The sequence below is a fragment of the Neoarius graeffei genome, chromosome 8, assembly GCF_027579695.1.
Source record: "Neoarius graeffei isolate fNeoGra1 chromosome 8, fNeoGra1.pri, whole genome shotgun sequence".
In the NCBI taxonomy this organism is placed as follows: domain Eukaryota; kingdom Metazoa; phylum Chordata; class Actinopteri; order Siluriformes; family Ariidae; genus Neoarius; species Neoarius graeffei.
This window is the reverse complement of record NC_083576.1, coordinates 94,807,682-94,831,755: the sequence shown is the minus strand read 5'-3', so window position 1 is coordinate 94,831,755 and position 24,074 is coordinate 94,807,682. Positions and strand designations below refer to the sequence as shown.

At 41.1% G+C, this 24,074-nt stretch overlaps 1 protein-coding gene across 4 annotated transcripts in view; it reads right to left on the bottom strand.

Annotated features, from left to right (window-relative positions):
- Window positions 1-23,829, bottom strand: part of LOC132891078 (receptor-type tyrosine-protein phosphatase beta-like) — a 193,786-nt gene extending 169,957 nt beyond the window's left edge. For 2 of the 4 annotated variants that reach the window (XM_060928562.1, XM_060928560.1), the window contains exons 1-4: window positions 23,744-23,829; window positions 19,411-19,821; window positions 15,858-17,593; window positions 5,188-5,467 (exon numbers count right to left, since the gene is read on the bottom strand). In XM_060928562.1, the coding sequence (XP_060784545.1) occupies window positions 5,188-5,467; window positions 15,858-17,593; window positions 19,411-19,821; window positions 23,744-23,801 (2,485 nt within the window). In that variant the 5' untranslated portion in view covers window positions 23,802-23,829. The remainder of the gene's footprint in view (window positions 1-5,187; window positions 5,468-15,857; window positions 17,594-19,410; window positions 19,822-23,743) is intronic. The other 2 variants (XM_060928561.1, XM_060928563.1) reach the window with 2 other exon arrangements.
- Between the last annotated feature and the right edge of the window lie 245 nt (window positions 23,830-24,074).

Here is a 24,074-nt window from a genome sequence, read left to right as displayed (position 1 = left end):
TGCTGCATTTTGAACTAACTGGAGCTTGTTTATGCCCTTATTGGAACATCCAGACAGTAAGGCATTACAATAATCCAACCTGGAGGGAACGAAAGCATGAAATAGTTTTTCTGCGTCATGTAGTGACATTAAATTTCTTATCTTAGCAATATTTCTGAGATGAAAGAAAGCTATCTGGGTGATGTTATCTATGTGAGTTTTGAATGAAATACTGGGGTCAATAATCACTCCGAGGTCTTTTACTGCTGCACGTGAAGAAACAGAAAGGCCATCCAGAGTTACTGTGGAATCAGAAAACTTACTTCTAGCTGCATATGCTCCTAGTACAAGTACTTCAGTCTTGTCAAAGTTAAACAAAAGGAAGTTAATAAGCATCCAGTGTCTAATTTCCTTTTATACATTCCTCAATTCTGTTAACTGGTGTTTCTCATCTGGTGTTGCAGAAACATGCAACTGTGTGTCATCAGCATAACAGTGGAAACTAATACTATGCTTATGAATAATATCACCCAGAGGTGACACATATAAAGAAAAAAGCAGTGGACCTAAGACAGAACCTTGTGGAACACCAAACTTTACCTCAGTATGTCTAGAAATATCACCATTTACATCAACATACTGATAGTGATCAGTTAAATAAGAGCTGAGCCAGGAGAGGGCCGTTCCCTTAACTCCCACAACATTTTCTAGCCTATCCAGAAGAATAGAATGATCAATGGTATCAAATGTGCACTAAGGTCAAGCAACACAAGCAGCGAGACACAGCCCTGATCAGACGCCAACAGTAGGTCATTTACTACTTTAACCAGAGCTGTCTCTGTGCTATGATGAGGTTTAATATTCCTGACTGATGCATTTCATGGATGTTATTCCTATGTAAATATGTATGAGCATAACTGCTGTGCCACAGCTTTTCTAGGATCTTGGAGATAAAGGGGAGGTTTGATAATGGCTGGTAATTGAACAGCTAACAGGGATCAATGTCAGGTTTTTTAATCAGGGGTTTGATAACTGCTAATTTAAAGGATTTGGGTACATAGCTAATCCTAAAAACATTTTTTAAAATTATTTTTAGAAACGGTTCATTTACTTCAGGTATTATCTGTTTGAATAGAGGTTTAGGTAAGGGATCTAGTACACAAGTTGAGTATTTTGATGTGGAGATTAATGAAAGTAATTTGATTTCTCTAAGGGGAGTAAAACATTCTAATTGCTGATCTGATACAGTTTTATTGTTAACTACGGGGTCATTTAAATACTACAGCTTCACTTAAGTACCTGATTACTGCAACTCTCTCCTTGCTGGCTTTCCAGCTTTTGCCAACAGACCCCTGCAGCTCATCCAGAACACTGTAGCTCGCCTTGTCTACAACTTCCCTCATTCTTCCCATGTTATCTCTCTGTTTCCCGACCTGCACTGGCTACCGATTGCAACTCATATCAAATTTAAGACATTGGTGCTCACTTAACAGGCTGTCAAGGGGTCAGGTCCAGCATACCTCCAGAGTCTGAGCCACCCTTACATGCCAACCAGATCCTTACACTCTGCTACTACTGGTCACCTGGCCCCTCCTCCTCTCCACTCCTGCCCAGCCCGCTCAAGACTACTGTCTGTCCAGGTTCCCTGTTGGTGGAATGACCTTCCCATTGAGGTCAGAATGGTCAACTCCCTGACCACCTACAAGGGCAGAGTGAAGACTCACCTCTTCAGGCTGCACCTCTCCCCTGCTTCCCTGCCCACTGTGTAACTGCACTTTGGTCTAGACCAACCCGGGCTGTGTAAAGTCTAGCCTGGAGTTAACCATTTGATTTTGATTTTTCTCTATTTAGTTGTACTTTGTCAATTCATTTGTATGGTTGTATTGTTTTCTTTGACTGTTTGCTGAGTGTTCATACTTCAATAGAATATGACACTGTGTTATTCTGTTGCTTGTTCAGTTTTCACTAGAACTTTTTTGAATAGAAGTTCAGCACTTCTTGTACCTGACTTTTGCACTTGTTGTGCATTGCTCTGGATAAGAGGGTCTGCTAAATGCCATGTAATGTAATGTTACCTCAAACAGTGATTTCTACAGCAGGGGGCAGAGCCTTCTCTTACGGTACAAAGCCCTACAGTTATGGAACAGCCTTCCAAGTAGCGTTAGGGACTCAGACACACTCTCAGTATTTAAGTCTTGGCTGGAAACATATCTGTTTAGTCAAGCCTTTTGTTAATAGTTTTTATGAGGTAAAGGAGTAGACCTGGAGGATCCTCAGGCATAGAGTGTTTTGGTAAACTGGGATATATGGATGCTGTCCTCCCACCCACCCCCATTCACTCGCTCACTCAAGTTTGTTGATGATGTGGTGGCTGCTGCTTTTTGTCTCCCTTTTAGTTATGCTGTCATAGTTAGTCTTGCTGGAGTCCCTGCTTGCACTCAGTGCACAATGTACACTGTTCTTAACCATTAGGTGACAGCAGGCATACCGAACAACCTCTCTCTCTCTCTCTCTCTCTCTCTCTCTCTCTCTCTGTTGAGTTACACATCAATCCTGCAGTGGTGTTGACCTTTCCTGCTTGTCAGACCTGCCTAATCCATCCTGATGCCTTACTTCTAGCTGAGGTTCTCATCACTTTGCTCCTGTGGAGGACGGCCCCGTATGGACAGTCTACAGACACACTTAGAAGACCCTCTGGACACTTACAGTTTTGCTTCACTGGTTTAGGACGGCAATCACCATGATAACTTTTGGACTGCAGTTGTCATTAACAGTTTTACACTCAAGTCTCCATCAATGAACAGTTGATAACTTCAACAAAACAGACTTCCTGTTAAACTATAATGAATTTCCTGGTTACACAGTTGTACTTTGTGACACTATAGGACACAGTTATAGAAGTGAGTTATTTATAATCACGCTATCTGTTATCACCCAGATGAGGATGGGTTCCATTTTGAGTCTGGTTCCTCTCAAGGTTCCTTCCTCACATCATCTCAGGGAGTTTTTCCTCACCACCATTGCCTCAGGCTTGATCATCAGGGATAGATAAATTTATGAAGGATAAATTTGTTAGTTCCTTTGTTTATAATCTTTATTGTTCTCCAAAGCTGCTTTGCGACAATGTCTGTTATTAAAAGTGCTATACGAATAAATTGGCTGGACTAGAGTACTGATCACACTGCACCAGTTACTACTGAACACAACCAAAAGATATATCTGTGCACAAAATACAAAGAAGTGACAAGTTAATGGTAACTTTACTGAACACACTGCACCAGTTATTTCTGAATGCACTAGCCAGTTTACAGATCACACCAGTCCTGCATCATCTTTAAAAAAAAAAAATCACATCTTTGAGTTTGCCTGTGTATATGGTGTCAGAAACTGCATGATATTGTTTGACACAGTAAGCATAGCCCCATCCACGAGTACCTTCACTGCTTATCTTAAAAAGGTTTCACACACCATCCAGCGGGAACCTTTGCTACTGGACCAATGGAAAAAGCAAAGTTACTGCTTTCTGAGTCAAAGGTTTTAGAGAAACATATTCATCAAGGGGGCGGCATGGTGGTGTAGTGGTTAGCACTGTCACCTCACAGCAAGCAGGTCCTGGGTTCGAGCCCAGCGGCCAGCAAGGGCCTTTCTGTGTGGAGTTTGCATGTTCTCCCCGTGTCCATGTGGGTTTCCTCCGGGTGCTCCGGTTTCCCCCACAGTCCAAAGGCATGCAGGTTAGGTTAATTGGTGGCTCTAAATTGACCATAGGTGTGAATGTGAGTGTGAATGGTTGTTTGTCTCTGTGTCAGTCCTGTGATGACCTGGTGACTTGTCCAGGGTGTACCCCACCTCTCACCCATAGTCAGCTGGGATAGGCTCCAGCTTGCCTGCAACCCTGTAGAACAGGATAAGTGGCTACAGATAATGGATGGATGGATGGATATTCATCAAGGTGACATCTCTTCCTGGGAAGTCCATGCTTATTTGAGCAGGACAATGCCAGGCCTCATTCTGCACGGGCTACAACAGCATGGCTTTGTATACACAGAGTGTGTGTGCTTGACTGGCCTGCTGCCAGTCTAGGTCTGTCTCCTATTGAGAATGTATGGAGCATCATGAAGAGGAGAATCAAACAACGGTGACAACGAACTGTTGTGCAGCTGAAGCCTTGTGTCAGGCAAGAATGGACAAAGATTCCCATTGCAAAACAGCAACAATTAGTATTCTCAGATCCCATATGATTAAAAGCTGTTAATAAAGGAAAGGTGATGTAACACAATGGTAATAATGTCTCTGTCCCAACTTTTTTTGAATGTGCTGTAGGAATTAAATTCTAACTTTCTTTATATTTACAAAATACAATTAATTTGGTCAGTAAAACTATTGAAAAGACAGATAGAAACAGCTGGAGTCTCATCTGGTGTAATTCACAGTACTATAGAATGTGGAATTTTGATTTGTATTAATGTCTATAGAGTTTTATGTCAGTCTCCTGTACACATGCAAAAAAAATAATTTCAGTGTGAACTGTTAATAGATATTTGTTTTACAGGAAACAGAGCAGAAATCAGATCAGTCCTAATGGTGATCATGTAGAGCAATTAAGTACTTGGTGAAAGGGAACATCAGGAAACACACTGAATTCCCATCACACCGAGCTTGTGGAAAATTCAAGTGTGCCGAGGAGCAACAAAAACTTTCCTCCTTCGAATGCAAAGTTCATGTGTGTTCTTTTTATCTATTCCTCAGTGCAAAACAAAATGCTGTGGCCTTCTGCATCCGCTAGAACAAGGTAACAATGAGAAAGGGAAATGGCTTTGAGGCAAGTGAACTTTCTGGAAACAAACACTTAAGATTAGCTGCCCTTCATTGTTGGAGAGTTCTGCTTTATCACACACTTTGCATTCTTCTTAACAGGTTAGCAAGGTCATATTTTAAATGTAACTGAGTGAAAGTAAAGATAACAATTACAACATCAGTGACTGGAGAAAAAGAGAATTGCTATTAATTTCATTCAACAAACTGTCAAAAATATTAATTATTAAAGCAATGTTGTCATGAAATATAACATCCAGAACATCTGTAGTCTTAGTAGAACACATCCACTCATTGTTTAAATATCAACTGACATACCATCTATTAAAGACATAGAAAAAGAGAATATTTTTGTAAAATGTTTTTATGGTGGAATTTAAACACAATCAGACTTACCGGTCTGAAGTGAAATGTTGAAATGTTCTCCATCGGTTTGGGAAATTATTCCAAAATAATAAACAGTGCCAGGTTTGAGATCTGATGTCTCACAGGTAAATCTGTTGCTGTGGGTTTGGATCTGAGAGCAGTTGGATAACTGAGCTCCTGTTTCACGGTTGATCAGAGTGAAAACACACAACTGTCCTGCTGAATTGAAGTTAATCACAGAGGAGTTTGTGCTAATGATGGCTTCAGTTTGGTTCACCACACACCTGACAGCTTCCTCAGTGGTCTCCAACTGAAAGAAAATGAAACAGTCAGGAAAATAAGTAAAATGAACAGTTTGAAATGCAAGACTTCACCTGCTGCTTGACAAACCTGTGCACATCTCGCTGTAAGAGTGAGAGTCCAAGCAACCCAAATCCAGTTATGTTTCCATGCCAACATCTTGCTATCAGAGCGAAAGAACCTGTGATTTCTAACATGTTTTTCCTATTAAAAATATTTACACTCCATCACTCTTCCAATCAGTTGTTGTGCTCCATAAATCACAGCAAATAAATCTGAAATCCTGTGCAGTTTAATTTAGACTATTTTTTAAAGTAATAAGCATTTATAAGTCTAATGAGAAATGGAAGAACAATTCAATTCCTCTCGCTGTACTTGACTGTAAAGTCTCTGAAGTTTGAAGCCAGATTTCCACCTTTGCCTCCCTGAAACTTCTCAGACACTCCACCCTACTGACTTCCTGCTCAACTTTCCCTTTAACACACCCAGCTCTTTTATGCTTAGGATTCACTCCATTACACTCATGAAAAAATGCATGCAAAGATTCTACAGAACATTCCAATAGGACTAATATTATTATATTTATGCAGATTACTTATGACTCTGACATTCTAATAAAATATTTCTTGAATCCTATATGTTGTAAACTTACTTGTGCAACCACAAGATTCACTTTAAAAAAATCAAAGAAATACTAAAGGCTGATCAGAAACTGAAGAAGGAGGCCCATGTCTGTTTCCAGGTTCCATCATCATGATGGACTAAAGGAGTATCATCTTTAATCTCGTCCAAAAAAACAAAGTCATTTCAAGTCCTTGTATTCAGCTGACATTTCAAAGACATAGAGTGTGATATAAGAAGTGTTCTTCATACCCCTTCAGTTCAATATGGACATTTAGAGGATATTTAAGACAAAAACTACAGCCTGACACACTGAGATAATGCTGGATATGTGTTATGTTCTGACAGGACACACATTTCTCATTGTTAAGGCAATGTTGAAATGTATATGATTTAGAGCACAGTTATAATGTCTGAGGATTAATGAAAATGTTTCAATTAAATTTTATTTGTATCGCGCTTTTAACAATGGACATTGTCACAAAGCAGCTTTACAGAAACATCTACAGTAAATTCTAGATATAAATTATAACTGTATTAGGGTCTGTCTCAGAAACTGGGTACTGTGGGGGGACCCCACTAAATATACTCACAGTCAATAAACTATACGGCTTTGAATGGTGATGTTGGTTTTAATTTGAAATAAAATGATGAAAGAAATAATACAGATAAAACTAAATCTTTGATGTGAATACTCTATTCAGAATTTGGGAAAAATTCTGCAAATTTGTGGAAAAATGGCGGCTTGATCTGGGACATGATAAATGGTCAACTACATCGCATTCCCTTAAAAAGCTTGTAGTCCACTGAAAAGTCTACAGTTATCACTAATTGTATTTTAAGTTGTAACTTTATACACCTAAGGATTGGTGCGCTCACAGAATAATCATAACCGTAATAAAACATCATGCAAAATATTTGATCACTGTTGTAACTCCATTTTCCGCAAACCCAAAACCAATACGATCGTGTGTTTTGATCTAAATGGAAAGCCTCAGGGTCAAGGTTGCTACCTCACCAAAAGTAGCAACTTAAAATCACTACGCCGTATAAAAATTTAGTTATAAATCTGCGATTTTGTTTTTTAAAATGAAAGCTGAAAGTTAGGTATAGAATATGTTTCTTACAGAATATGTTACGATGGTAGCTGGTCTTGTACGAATTTCTGAGCTATAAAATGAGCTGTGGTCTATTTTTTACCGTAGCGTGTTATTTGTGTGCGGGGAAGGACACACATTAACAATTTGCATGTGTAGAATGGAATTTTCCACTCCAACAGCTAGAAGTTGATCGTGCTTCCATTTGCGGTCTTTCTGTTACGCGGGTGATCTGTTCGGACGTTATCACTGAAAAGGTGAGTATTTACAGTTTTATTTTGTTTTAGTCTTGCAGTATGAGGCAATAGAATGTTTCTTTTTCATCTTACTTTCATATTTCGTAGTGTTTGCGTATTTTTGGCCAATATTTTGCAACCATGGTAAATTTAGATTGAACTTTTGATAGAATCTACGGCCAGTCATTTTGCCCCGCCCCCGCCTCGCGCTCCGTCCGGTGCGGTAGTGATGTCCCGTTGCTCGCGCGCCGCAGCAGAGACCCGCGCGACCTTCAGCCGGTACAGTCGCTGTTCTTTTACCACCGCCGTTATTCTCATCTTTCCGGTGTGTTCTCGATTTTTCCATTGTGTCCTATTTCGCCATATCAAATACCCAAACTGTATCATATTATTCATATTTAAGTGAATAATCAATTCAGTCATCATAACTTGGCATTTTTAACCCAATCAATCAAAAAGAGGAAATTTATTCAATATTTTCACTCATCTGTGAAGGAGGGGCTTTAATTCTTCATGATGTAGTTATTTTATATGTAAATCAATTTTACAAAAATTAAAAAAAATTTTAATAAAAAAAAATTTCCACAGTGGAGGCCAGATAAAGCAAGATACTATCTTTATTCTTATTAAACATGACAAAAGAAACATTGAGTGTTAGGGAAAAGCAAAAAAAAAAGTACAGTTAGAAAATTTATTTTTTGACCATAATGTCCCAAATGAGAGACCAGTTTCTGAGATGGACCCATTAATTTATGTCTAATGTTCAAGCCTGTGGTGACAGTGATGAGGAAAACTCCCTCAGATGACACAAGGAAGAAACCCTGAGAGGAACCAGACACTAAAGGGAACACATCCTCATCTGGGTGATAATAGACAGAGTGATTATAGATAACTCACTTCTATATCTGGATACTGTGCTGTCAAAAAGTGTAATTGTATAACCAAGATCTTATAAATAACTTAGGAATATGAGCATCAGAGTCATTTCTGAATTTGTTATAGTTTTAACTTGACATCTGTTTTGTTAAAGCTATCAACTGTTCACTTATGGAGACTTGAGAGCAAAAGTGTTTGTAGCAATCACAGTCCTAATGCTATCCAAGGAAGAACATCCACAGCCATCACAGTGAGGGTATGGTTTCTGTGTGGTGTCATCCACAGTCACCTCAAAATGTTTACATATAAACACAGTGAATAATCTCAACAATGTCTTCTTACCAAGTAAACACACTGCCAAGACACTGTTCCTATCTAGCCACTCTTTTTAAAAAATGGCAATAAATCTGCAGACCTTAATGTTCTCTTTGTACATGTTCTTGAAATGTTAAGTTTCCTTATGAAAACATCTTTAAGAGCCTTTTAGTTTATTCATTCTTTTTCCATGATTTTTCTGCATGTGTGTTGCAGTGGCAGCAGGCTGAGACAGTCAGTCTAGACTCCAGCTCTCCCCACACATTCCCAGGCTTACCATGAGATATACAGTAATCACTCCAGCAGGTCCTGGGTCTACCCCAGGGGGCTCCATCCAGTGGTATGTGCCTGATACAGCCTCACCAGGAGACCACCAGAGGACATCCTTCTAAGGTGCCCAAACCAGGAGGAAAAGCAGCTCTACTCTGAGGTTCTTCCAGATTGCTGAGTTCCTCACTCTGTGATGGAGATTAACATCAGCAACCTTGTAGAGGAACTGCATTTCAGCCACCTGGACTCACAACTTTAATCTTTCAGTTATGAGTCTCTGGAATAATCTTTCTGCTGATACTGTTGTCTTTATTCTCTGTCTGAGTGCTGCTTCTGATAGTGAAACCATGACAGCATTCTCTCTCACTTGTCTTCAATAATTATTATAGGTTCTGCTCTTACCTGATTGATTTCCAAATAAAGCTTTGTCAAGATTGATGAAGATAAATCTCCCACCACCCCTACGTGATTAGGTATTCCTCAGGGTCCTATCCTCAGTCTTTTTTTAGTTTATCACTACAATCAACATGCCAAGATTATTTGTGTATATCAAACACTTCAAACCATCAAACAGATAAATCAAATCTGACACAAGTGGATGGTGATGTATTGCACTTTTAGTGGTTTTTCAGACATATTGTTGCCTGCTGTCATTTCAGTGGCCTGGTGCTCACAAGAACACTATGAAAACTAGTGAATGGTTTAAATTATTTATATAATTTAAACCTCTTATTCAAACACTCATTAAGCAATTGTTTTAAAATCTTCACAATATACCATGCTTTGATACCCACCATCTACAGTAACACCAAAACAACTAGTAACTCAATGTTCCAATATCCACAAACAGCAGCTGCTATTGATGAGATACATCACAAATGCAAGGAGGAGTCAGGATGCCAGGTCAGCTCTTATGAGCATGAGCATGACCTGAAAATGAAGATAGTAACAAAGCTGAGCACCTGCACAGCAAAATCCCCAGTGTTGAATTAACACTTTCAGAGTTAATTTGTGACCAATTGGACATATACACTCTGGGTGTTAATTCAACACTGGGATTTTGCTGTGTGGAACCACTGTGCCTGACTACCAAGACTGAGTGAGGTACCTCCTGAAAGTCTCCTGGAAGATATGAATGCAGCATTACAAATCATTACTGATATACATCACAGCAACAGTGATCCTGGAAATGCTTGGCTATAAGATGGACACTAACGATAAGGTGAAATATCCACCATGGAAGAGAGGGTTGGAGGCTAAGATCAAGGTGACCTGGAGAGAAGATAGCCAGCTATCAGAACTCCAAAAAGGTATGACAAGGAGAAATACCTAAGAAATACAGCAAGCTGTCCATACCTGAGGCCCTTGAGACTGGCAAACAAAGACTCACACTAGTCTACCCATCTAAGGAGGTACACAAGCGAAGTTGAAGCCAGAAGAATAAATCAGATGTTCTCTACTCAACCATCAAAGGTGTACACCCAGTGGCAGGGTAATAACAACATGGTTCCAGATCCACCAAGGCTGGAAACTGAACAATACTGGAAAGGGATATGGGAGAAGGAAAAATCACATAACAACAGTGCTCAGTGGCTAATAGACCTGAAAGCCAAATACAGCAATCTCCCTGAACAAGACCCAGTAACCATGACTGTGGCAGACATCCAAGTATGAGTCTCAAAAATGAAGAACTGGACACCACCAGGCCCAGATATGGTTCAGGCCTACTGGCTAAAGAAGCTAACCTCACTACATGAGTGCTTGGCAGCACAGGTAAACTAGCTACTCATGGATGGGACTCACCCAGAATGGTTGACTGAAGGTCAGACAGTCCTGATCCTGAAGAACCCACAGAAGGGAGCAGTCCCATTCAACTACTGCCCAATAACCTACTTCTGCACAACATGGAAGCTCCTGTCAGGCATCATAGCGGATAAGTAGGCAAATGACTCCATACATGAGGAAGGTCCAGAAAGGAATTGGTAGGAGCAAAACATCAGCTACTGGTAGACAGTGCAGTAGCTTGAGACCGCAGAACCAGACATACCAATCTGCGCACCACCTGGATTGACTACGAGAAAACCTATGAATCGATGCCCCATGCATGGATCCTGGAATGCTTGAAACTGTACAACATCAACAGGACTCTCAGAACCTTCATCAAGAACTCAATAAGACTGTGGGAATCAACCCTAGAGGCCAACTGCAAGCCAATAACACAGGTCACCATCAAGTGTGGCATATACCAAGGAGATGCCCTGTCCCTGCTACTGTTTTGCATATGACTGAACCCCCTCAGCCAGATCATCACCAAGAGCAGCTATGGATACAGATTGTGAAATGGAGCAACCATCAGCCACCTCCTCTACATGTATGACATCAAGCTGTATGCCAGGTTTGAGTGAGACATCGACTCACTGATCCACACCACCAGGATCTACAGCAACGATATCAGAATGTCATTTGGACTAGATAAGTATGCCTGGATAGTAACAAGGAGAGGGAAAGCAGTCAGAACTGAGGGGGTGGTGCTACCAGACAGCATAATAGGAGATGTGGAAGACAGCTACAAGTACCTTGGAATCCCACAGGCAAATGGCAACCATGAAGAGGCCACTAGGAAAGCAGTGACAGCCAAATACCTACAGAGGGTAAGGTAAGTCCTGAGAAATCAGCTGAATGGGAAGAACAAGGTCCAGGCTATCAACACCTACACTCTGCCGGTCATCAGATGCCCTGCTGGCATAATAAGCTGGCTAAAGGAGGAGATAGAGGTCACCATCATCAGGGCAATAAAACTTCTGACAATGTACGGAGGGTTTCACCCCAATTCCAACATCCTGAGGCTGTATGCTAAGAGGAATGAAAGAGGCCGAGGACCAGTGAGCATCAGAGCCACTATCCAGGATGAAACAACAAAGATCCATGGGTACATTAGGGAGATGGCCCCGAATAATGAAGTGCTTAGTGACTACCTCAAGCAGTACAAACCTGAGAAGAGGAGAGGCTGTTGGTGACCTTTTACTGCTCCACCATTGAGAGTGTGCTGGCTTTCTCTATCACTGTGTGGTATGCTGGCTGCACAGTGACTGACAAGAAAAAGCTACAGAGGGTGATAAGGTCAGCTGAAAAGACAATTGGCAGTCCTCTGACCTTCCTGGATGACATCGCTAGCTCTTAATGCCTCGCCAGAACTAGGAAGATCATTCGCGACCACCTCCATCCCGGACACCACCTGCTCAGCCTGCTGCCCTCTGGAAGGAGGTACAGGAGCATAAAGAGCAGAACAAACAGACTGAAAAACAGCTCTTTCTATGGCCTATCAGAACACTTAAAGTGCTGATGACACATTTTTGACATCTTTGGCGATGTTTTATAACATAAAAAGTAATTCCCCGATGATCCATATATTAATTCACGAAGGCGCCTATTTTACAAGTTATGATAAAAAACGCGGCTATTTGGGCAAATTTGACGGGGCTGCAGCACCCAGGAGACGAAAGAGGAGGAGGGGCTATATGACGTCACCGAAAGAACCTTCCTCCTAACTTACCAGTTTGTTGTTGATGCGACAGGTGTTCAGTTTATCATTATTAGTATTATTATTATACATTATATATATATATATATATATTAGTTATTATGCCTTCGCGTTGTGTTGCCGGCTTTTGCTCCAAAACCTACAAGGATGGGGTAAGTTTATTCAAGTTTCCCAGAGATCCCGAGCTGCATGCGAAGTGGGTGAAGCAAGTCAGGTGCACTCGTGACAAGTGGGAGCCCTCACCAACATCCGTCCTGTGCTCTGAACACTTCGATTTGGATTGTTTTGACACCCTTCCCAGCTTAAAAGAATCTCTTGGGTGTTCAGTTCAGCACAAACGTGTGTTACTACTATCAGCAGTGCCTACACAGTGTTGCCAGATTGGGAGGTTTCCCACCCAGTTGAGCGGTTTCAAGTGCATTTTGGTGGGTTTTGAACATATTTTGGGCTGGAAAACATCAGCAGTATCTGGTGCCAGATACTGCTGAAGTTTTCCAGCCCAAAATATGTTCAAAACCCACCAAAATGCACTTGAAACCGCCCAACTGGGAGGGAATCCTCCCAATCTGGCAACACTGCCAGTATTCCGGAGGGGGTCTACTAGTAGCTATGCCGGATCCAAAGACAGTCCTCCTGTCAGAACATGTGCTGTGAAACGACATAAGGTAAAGGTACGTAGAGCTATAGATTCTACATGATAATCATAAATGTAATCATAAAGTGGGCGTGATATCAGTCATGTATTTGCTTGTGAAAGCTTGCGGCTTTCATGTAACTGCCGCCTAGCAACGAGAGGCAAAGGGTAAAGAGGGTAGGCTATCATAGATTCTATTCGGAAGAGATCAACACAATTCTAGACTCCCAGAAGAGGAAGAGCTAGCACTAGAGAGTTCACCGGCGTTTTCATGCGCCATTTCCATTGAGTAGAACCAGAGTAGAACAGCCAGTGAACCGCAGTGTGTTCTTCCGCTGATGTCACAACATGGCCGCGAGCCACGGACCCAGTTTTCTTGCGCTGTGCAATTAAAAGTTGGATATTTGCGTAACAACAGCTTCTTTTCACGTAATTATAACAGAAATCTAACATGTTTGCCATGTTGTATAGTTTATTTAAGAAATTGCATAGAGTCATGTTCATGTCATCAGCCCTTTAATACACACATGGGTCGCTAAAATGCTCTTTTGCTTATTTTTATGAAGTGCAATAACTTTTAACTACCTCAATTTTATTTATTTATTTATTTTTATTTATTTATTCATTCTATTTTTATGACATGACCAATATTTTTTGTTTTTATGTGTTCTTGTTTTTATGTGTTTTAATACACCTTCAGTTGTGGCATGTCAATTTCATTGTATGGGTGACTGTGCAATGACAATAAAGGCTATCTTATCTTATCTTATCTTATCTTATCTTATCTTATCTTATCTTATCTTATCTTATCTTATCTTATCTTAGAAGGAAGTGCATGAAGAACCATCACCAAAAGACAAACCACTGCATGGGATGTACCACTGGCAGATAGAAGAAGTGGCTAATATTGAAAAATCCTACCAGTGGCTGGATAAAGCTGGACTGGAAGATGGCACAGAGGCACTAATCATAGCTGCACAGGAACAGGCCCTAAGCACAAGATCGATAGAGGCTGGGGTCTACCACATGAGGCAGGACCCAAGGTGCGGACTGTGCAAAGATGCTCCTGGGACAATCCAGCACATAACAGCAGGGTGTAAGATGCTAGCAGGAAGAGCATATATGGAATGCCATAACCAAGTGGCTGGTACAGTGTACAGAAACATCTGTGTCGAGTATGGACTGGAAGTCCCAAGGTCAAAGTGGGACACACCTCCAAAGGTGGTTGAGAATGACCAAGCTAAGATCCTGTGGGACTTCCAGATACAGATGGACAAATTGGTAATGGCTAACCAACCGGACATGACAGTGGTGGACAAACAGGAGAACAAAGCTGAAAAAAGATGTGGCAATACCAAGTGACAATAACATCAAGAAAAAGGAACTTCAGAAGCTTGAGAAGTATCAAGGGCTGAACGAAGAGCTAGAAAAGATGTGGAAGATGAAGACAACAGTGGTCCCCGTGGTAACAGAAGCCCTTGGTGCAGCGACCCTCAAACTGGGAATGGCTCCAATGCTAAGATACTGTGCAGGACCCTCAAACTCCCAGGCCTCTGGTTGAGGCCTGAGCTTTAGGGAAAAGAGACAGCCCAAAGGAGGAGCAAGGGGCAAAATTAGCTCATGTTTTAAGTTGTTCAAATTCTGTAAAGCTGCTTTACGACAATGTTTATTGTTAAAAGCGCGATACAAATAAACTTGACTTGGCAAGTATGTAATTTATATATATATATATATATATATATATATATATATATATATACACACACACACACACACACACACACAGTGGTGCTTGAATGTTTGTGGATCCCTGTTCTTTGATAGATCCCTGTTCTGTAAATAAAACAGGGTGCCCACTCACACCTGATCCCATTGATTGAAAACACATTTCACCTTCAAATTAACTGCTAATCCTAGAGGTTCACATACTTTTGCCACTCACAGATATGTAATATTGGATCATTTTCCTCAATAAATAAATGACCAAGTATAATATTTTTGTCTCACTGACCCAGTTTTGGGCGTTGGTTTCCTCCAGGCCTTGGTTTGCTGTGGGTGATGCCTGTGCTCCCAGCTATGGACTGCAGTGAGCTCGTTGCTCATTTTAACATCATGGTTGTCCAGCGCTCTGTGCTTTAGTGCTTAGCATGATGTTCCAAGCGATGTTGCTTGGTGGCGTCGCGGTGGCTGTGCAAGTGGTTTGGGACATACCAGTGCTCTGCGTGGCAGTGTTTCTGTGCTCACTTTGTGGATCCATGGCGTGGTGTTCCGAGCGATGTTGCTGGTGGCATTGTGGCGGCTGTGCAGCCGGTGTGGTACTTGTTTTCGTGTACCTTTTGGTGGGACTGTGGCTGCTACACCACAGGAATGACATCCTGACCTCTATTTGTTGACCTTTTTTTCTGCCTATAATTGTCGCAACCTTGGGTTTTAAAGGCACTATATAAATTGAACCTATTATTATTATTATTATTATTATTATTATTATTATTATTATTTGTTTAACTAGCTTCTCTTTATCTACTTTTAGGACTTGTGTGAAAATCTGATGATGTTTTAGATCATATTTATGCAGAAATATAGAAAATTCTGAAGGGTTCACAAACTTTCAAGCCACACACACACACACACACACACACACACACACACACACACACACACACACTCCTTGAATTCTTCTCTGAATTATCTTTGTATTAATTACACTTTGCCTGTTTCAGTCGATACTGAGAGAGTTTCTGGGTATGGACTCAGAGGGTTTTTTTGTTTTGTTTTGTTTGTTTTACTGTATTTGACATCCTGTAACTCACCTGAGGGGTCGTTGGGGTGGTGGATGCTGTCATGGTAGTTGGAGTGGTTGTTTTTGTTGTCAGAGGTTCTGTAGTTAGACTCTCAGAAGTCATGGTTGCATCTGTAGTTGCCATTCTAGTCTTTGTTGCTCGAGCAGTTGTAGTTATTGGGGCAGTTGTAGTTGCCTCAAGAGTTGTCATTATTGGGGAAGTTGTAGTTGCCTCTGTAGTTGGAGTTATTGGGGCACTTGTAGTTGCCTCAGTAGTTGTAGTTATTGGGGCAGTTGTAGTTGCCTCTGTAGTTGTAGATATTGGAGCAGTTGTAGTTGCCTTAGTAGTTGTAGTTATTGGGGCAGTTGTAGTTGCCTCTGTAGTTGTAGATATTGGAGCAGTTGTAGTTGCCTTAGTAGTTGTAGTTATTGGGGCAGTTGTAGTTGCCTCTGTAGTTGTAGATATTGGAGCAGTTGTAGTTGCCTTAGTAGTTGTAGTTATTGGGGCAGTTGTAGTTGCCTCAGTAGTTATAGTTATTGGGGCAGTTGTAGTTGCCTCAATCATTGTAGTTATTGGGACAGTTGTGATTGCTTTAGTAGTTGTAGTTATTGGGGCAGTTGTAGTTGTCTCAGTAGTTGTAGTTATTGAGGCAATTGTGGTTAAGGTTGCAGGGATAGATGTAGTTATCTTTCTTGCTTTATTAATAGGGGTAATTGTGGTGGACCTGGGGGCTTTGGTTACAGGACTAGTTGCTCTGCTAGCTGTAGTTATAGGGGCAGTTATGGTTGGAGCTAAAACAGTTACAGGGGTAGTTGTATTTGGAGTTGCAGTAATAATAGAGGATGTTACAGTTGCTCCAGTAGCTGTAGTTACAGGCCTGGGTGTAGTTACCCTTTTAGAATTAGTTACCCAAATAGATTTAGGTACAAGTCCAGTTATGGTTGGAGCTGCTGTAATCACAGGGGCAGTTGTAAATGTAGTAATAATGTGGGGTACAGAGGCAGCTGTTGTTTGAGAAGCTGCAGTTGTGTGTTGAGTTGTAGCTGATGTAGGAGCTGCAGTAAATGTGGTTTCGCTCAGTGCTTCAGTCACTGTAGGAGCAGTTATGGTCACTTTGGGGGCAGTTGTGGTTGCAGTCATCATGCTTGATGTCTTAGTTTTGTTTAGCACTGCACTAGACGTTACTGACTGTGGGGTTCCTGTAATATGTGACCGTATTGTCATGTGTTGTACAGGTTCGATGTCAGTCTGAGTCTCAGCTGCTGAAAACTTTTGTTCTGAAGTTTTAGTTATTGATGTTGAGAAGAGAGAAGCAGTGGAGGAGGAGTTAGAGGAGTTGGAGGATGAGTTGGAGGAGTTGGAGCACGAGTTGGAGGAGGAGTTAGAGGAGTTCAGTGCAGTTGGAGATTTGTAGTGTATAGTTTGAGCCACTGTAGGAAATGATGTTGCCGTATTGTGCCCTTCAGTGGGATTATGTATAAACCGGAAGGTCGTCTCGGTGCTCTGGCGTGTGTCCTGCAGGAACTTTGAAATGGCCATGACATTACTCATCACATTTCTCAGTTTAGACGGGAGCTGTGTGACAGAGATGGCTTCCTGTTTCTCCATATGGAGAAGTTTTGACTCAACTGTGTGAGTCAGTTTGTCTTTATTAAAGGTACCAGTAGTGCCAGTCCTTTTTGTTCTGGTTCTAACTGTGTTGTGAGATGTAACAGGGATCCTCACTGTTGTTATCACTCCTGTGGTTTTAGCAGCTGTTGAAGGACCTGATGAAGGACACAGAGATGGACATGATGATCGATACTTTAAAAACAAGTTTTAATATTTGATTCATAACCTTGCAGGAACAAACCCATCACTGGGAGTGTCAGTATGTTTAGTCACATAATTATTTAATGATAAAAAAGATAATCACTCAGCAGTTAATAGATTTTTAGTGAACAAAAAAACAGAGTAATTAAATTTAATTTTTTAAAAATGTGAGCCGCTCAACTGTTATTATGTCTTTTGTTAGTTTTATTTGTTTGTTTTTTATAATTTTTGTTAAGTTCCATTTTATGTCTCTCTACCTCATCTCATCTCATCTCATTATCTCTAGCCGCTTTATCCTGTTCTACAGGGTCGCAGGCGAGCTGGATCCTATCCCAGCTGACTACGGGCAAAAGGCGGGGTTCACCCTGGACAAGTCGCCAGGTCATCACAGGGCTGACACATAGACACAGACAACCATTCACACTCACATTCACACCTACGCTCAATTTAGAGTCACCAGTTAACCTAACCTGCATGTCTTTGGACTGTGGGGGAAACCGGAGCACCCGGAGGAAACCCACGCGGACACGGGGAGAACATGCAAACTCCGCACAGAAAGGCCCTCGCCGGCCACGGGGCTCGAACCCAGGACCTTCTTGCTGTGAGGCGACAGCGCTAACCACTACACCGCCGTGCCGCCCGTCTCTCTACCTGTTTATTATTATTATTATTATTATCTTTTGATGGATTTTTAAAATGTTTTTATGCTGTGTTTTTCATATCTGAACTCTGCCACATGAAAGCAAAAACAATCTCCGGTCTCATGGGATTCCTGAAGTAAATTTCTAAAACACACACACACACACACACACACACACACACAAATACACACACTTCTCAATTTATGAGTTTATCAGTTTTTGTACAGAGATAATGATTAATAAACTGAATATGTTCATTTTACTCTGTTTTATTTCACACCATGAGTCGCATTAACACATGCTTAGTGATTTTATCACTAAAATCAGTCATTTAATTTGGAGAATTTCTTTAACATTAACGAACACACTGTGGCAGGACAGAGGTTTCCGGTGTGTGATGGTCTGGAGCATTTCCTTAAACAGCAGTGTGTTGGTACGTGTTTAAACGCTCACAGGAAGAATCAGAGTGTACGACATTCCTGTGACTGCCGACAGCCTTGAACACAATGTGTGAGGAAGCTGATATCAGGAGTACATCCTACACACACACACACACACAATTTGTTCATTTTTGGATTTTTGTAAATATATTTAACTTTTACCTTTACAAATTATATGATTTATATCAACATTTATTTGATGTTTTAATTATATAATTTTTATTTTTCCTAAATATAAATTATTATTCTTGTAAACTTTTCCCAACTGTCTGAAACTATTTGTTAAATGTTGATCCAATCTTATTTACTATTATTATTATTATTATTATTATTATTATTAGTAGTAGTAGTAGTAGTAGTAGTAGTAGTAGTAGTATTGGTTTTTCATTGTAATTATTTTTACTTATAACCAAAATATTGTGTATTTGTGTAAATCTTTTATTTAAATTATTGTTTTTCTGTTGTTATTTATAACAAAGGCATTGTATCCATAATGAATGTTTCAGAAAATTAAACTTCTGCATTTTTGCTTGTTTGTTTCCCTGCTGAGTGATAGATTTAGAGAATAATTAATAACCTCACACACTGCTGCTTGGTGTTGAACAGACTCTTTCTCTCTCTCTCTCTTCCTCCTGTCTGTCTGTCTGTCTGTCTGTCTGTCTGTCTCTCTCTCTCTCTCTTTCTCTGTACCTGAATACACTGTACCTGTGTGGGAGCACAGGTGTGTCAGCTCCACTTTGTGCTCTGTGTACTGGGTCCAGTTGGAGTGTTTGGGTTCAGACCGGACCACAGCCCGTTCGCCCTGTTTCTGCAGGTATAGAGGCAACATCTCCAGCCCAAAGGTCCCGTACTCATCATAACACTTCCATGCTGGGGCGATGTTACAGGGGCGTGTCTTCACCAGGCGGGTGTGAGAGGGCACGCCCATACTGTGGTTCACCCATAAACACATGGCCGTGTGGGTGTGTTTCAGCTTTCTGTCCACAGTCCAGGTCCAGTCCTGAGATGGGTTCTTCATGTCACAGATCCTCAGAACTACAACCCCTCTGCTCTCAACCGTTATACACAGACGTTCACGCGTGTGTCTGATCAGGAACCCGCCTAGGACACACACAAATATAAAATACAAAACACATAAAATATACATGCAATGGCCACATTAATACTCTTGATCACATTAACACACGACCACATCAACACTCCTGATCACACCATCATCAAAGAACATCGTGCTGCCCATCTTCACAGGGATATGCCCAAGAATCATCAACTGAACACAGCCTTTAACATTGCCATAAAGTTCAACCGCTAGAGATACTGGGACATCGAGGCCGCAAGGCTGGAACATGCCGCCCACCACAACAATCAGAGACTGGTCTACTGCCTCCTTTGTGATGCCTGTAGTGGCCCTCGCAAGAAGGTCACTTTCGTGAAGTCCAAAGATGGCGACATCATCACTACTAAACACATGTGTCTTGCCTGGTGAGTTGAGCACTTTCGGAAGCACTTCCAGTGACCTCCCCCATCACCCAATCCAGACCTTCACACTGCTGCCACCTCCACTACCAGTTACAACCATGACTGCCACACCGACCTGGTCCACAGACACAAGGTAGTGAAGGCCCTCCACAAGCTCAAGAACAACAAGGCCCCAGGCATCTGCAGCATCACTGCTGAATTCCTCAAGGGTGGATACTGCATGATTGACCAGCTGGTCACTATCATCAACCATGTGTGGGTGACAGAGGAGCTGCCAGACAACTGGAGGCATGGTGTTATCTTCCCATTTTGGAAGAGGAAAGTGACCATCTCGTATGCGACAACCACAGAGGAATCATTTTACTTTCCATACCGGCCAAACTCTTCACCCAAATCCTCCTTGACCGTGCTCTCTCTGCCATCAGATCCAGACACTGCCCTCAATAGGTGGGATTCATGCCCGGCCGATCAACTACTGACCACATCTCTGCTTTACAGCTCCTCATTGAGAAGTTCTGCGAATTCTGAAAGGATCACCATCTTTTTAGTGCCTTTATTGACCTCAGGGTTGCCTTTGACACCAGCGACCGACCTACCATGTGGAATAACCTCCACACCTTAGTCCTCCCACTGAAGCTAATCACACTCTTCATGATGCTCTATGATGCCACTGAGAGCTGTGTTCAGCTCAACAGTAAGGATTCCAACTGGTTCCCAATTGCTGCTGGAGTTCGCCAGGCTTGTGTGGCTGCTTCTGACCTGTTCAGCTGCATCATAGATCACCTGATGACTGCAGTCTGCGACTGCTTCCCAGGTGTCAAGCTACCTGGGAGACTACTGCTTGATGGACTTGGATTATGCTGATGATATGATGTTGTTCTGCTGCTTGTTGACAGAATTGAAGGAAGCAGTTCATGCTTTTGATGAGGAGGCATCCAGGCTTGGACTATGTGTCAATTGGTCCAAGACCAAGTTGATGCATATAGGTGATGGTCCTGACCCACCACCCATCTTCATTGGCACCGATCATGTTGAATTCATCATGTCATTTTTTTACCTGGGATCGGAAGTTGCCAACAATGGCGACCTCCTCACTGAGATCAATAGGTAACCTGGACTGGCGGCAGGCATCATGAAAAGCCTTTGGAGACTATTCTGGAAATTACGTGACATCTTCCGGTGCACCAAGCTATGGGTCTAGAACACTGCGGTTTTGTCTGTGCTGCTCCACAGCACCGAGACCTGGCCTCTCAGCAAGACCTTGGCCACCCATGTTCTCAGCTTCAAGACCCATGCCCTCAGGACCATTGAGGGGGTGCGGTGGTACTACCATGTCTCCAACAAGGAGCTCCGCCAGAGGACTAACCAACCAAATATCCTCTGCACCATCACACAGCGCTGTGTTTGTTGGCTTGGACACATCCTGCACTGCACAGATGACCACCCCACAAGAGCCATTTATGTGTTTGATCTGCAAGCAGTGGGATGGAGATGCTCTTGCAGCTGATTATGTGCCTGTTGGAATGATGTCATTTGGCAAGACCTCCAGCAGATTAATTTGAGACTGGATGACATCCCAGCACTCAGACAAGACCGTGATAGATGGTGGAGATAGGTGGCACTGGTGGGCTCAACGCCATGCTGGCATGAGGTTTAGGAGGAGGAGGAGGATCACATTAACACACCTGACCCCATTAATGCTCCTGACTCCATTAACGCTCCTGACCCCATTAATGCACCTGAGCACATTAATGCACATGACCCCATTAATGCACCTGACCAGATTAACTCACCTGACCCCATTAAAGCACCTGAGCACATTAACGCACCTGACCCTATTAAAGCACCTGAGCACATTAACGCACCTGACCCTATTAACGCAGCTGAACACATTAACGCTTCTGATCATATTAACACACCTAATTCCATTAATGCACCTGACCACATTAACGCACCTGACCCCATTAATGCACCTGAGTACATTAACACACCTGACCCCATTAACACCCCTAACTACATTGGCACATTTTACTCCAGTCAGTAACCTGATCAGAATGTGTAATGGGTGTAAATCAATAAATTAACACTAAGAGCAGCATCTGCCAGAATTATTGGCACCCTTCATAAAAATTATTAATATTGATTGTATATCCTGTAAAATCAGCATTACACACCATAATTCAACATTTCCACTCAGACAATATGAACAACTATTCATCTTTCTTCTAATACATATACATAACATGCACTTACATGTGTGTAACACATATTTACACATAGAATACACACTGAACTGTGAAATTATTCAGAATAATGAAAACATTAAACCAAAGCTTTCAGGTCTCTCATCCCTGAGGTGTGACCCCTCAACCTCATGACTTCTGCACACTTCAGCTTCTAGATTTCACCTGGTGAATAAATGGAGGATTCACCTGGTGTAGTGAATCATTAACACTACAATGTACTGAACTGTACCTGAAAGGTTCCTCCCATAAGTTTGAGACACAAAGATATACCAATAATCAGGACTAATAAACTGTTAATTTAGGAAAAACCTAAGAACAGAGAGAACTGATTACTGAACTCTACATATCAGGTAATGAACATAAAAATACACAAGAAATCATAAATACTATTAAACACAATTATAATAAATCATTGAGAATGATGTTAGTTTCAGAAAATGATGCTCAGTGAAAAAATGTCATTGTGGAGAGTTTATATCACATGTTTATATGTTTGTATCAGTGTGTAAATGTGAATGAGAGGTTTGTAATGTTTGTTGTTTATTATATCAATTATTTACATGTTTTGAGAAAATATAAAGAAAACTTCCACAATACAATACTGTACTGTCTGAGATTTTTACTGAACTCTATCAGACTCTCGGAGGTAATGACCAAACAAGAAATGTGAAACTCAGACAATAATGGCATCATTACTGATGAAATATAACACATATCTAATGTACAATCTGTAACAGTTAAAGAAAAGCATTTTATTTTACTCTCTGAGAGAGAAAAGTGCATGAATATTTGTGTTTTTGGACAGATGTGATGTCCAGCTTTAACACGACACATATCCTGTACAGCACTTAGATACATTCTTTAAAATTCACCTGTATTAAAGTCATATTTTTACTTTTATTGCAATATTGCAAAAAATGTCTGTTTTTTTGTTTGTTTGTTAGCTTGTATTTTCATTTGTTTGTTTGTTTGTTTGTTTGTTTCAGCTTAGATACTATCTTCATTCTTTGCCTGCTTTTTGTTTTTTTATGTTTATCACTTAATTTAGAATCTGAATAAATTCTTTATGAAAAACTCTGTAAAGCTGTTTGAATACATAAAATTGCTGTTCTGCAAATCAGAGATTTGAAATTGCTTATAATGAACTTCACACCTGAACCACCCACACACACACACACACACACACACACCCCTCCTGAGTGGATTAGCATGAGTTCTAAAAGGGTTTAATTTCAGATACACACATAATAAGAGAGTAAATGTATATGATGAAGAATAACGCAGTGTTTAATACTCACTGTATGTGGAGAAGTTCAGCAGCATTAATAAGCAGAGTGTGAGTAAGTGTGTGTCCATGTTCACAGCTCAGTGGACAAATGAAGAAGGAAAAGCACTGTGAGGAGGAAAAAAGTCAGAGAGCAGTGTTTCCTACTATTCTGTTGTGTATCCTTACACACACACACACACACACACACACACACACAGGGAGGTTACAGAAGTGTTAACTACTGATAGTGTGTAAAGAAGGTGGATTATTTCTGATTTTGTTCGATGAAAGAGATGAGTTTTGATCCATGTAAGTTTCCTCTGGTTTTTTTTTAGTTTTCTCAGAAAAAAAAAACATGCAAT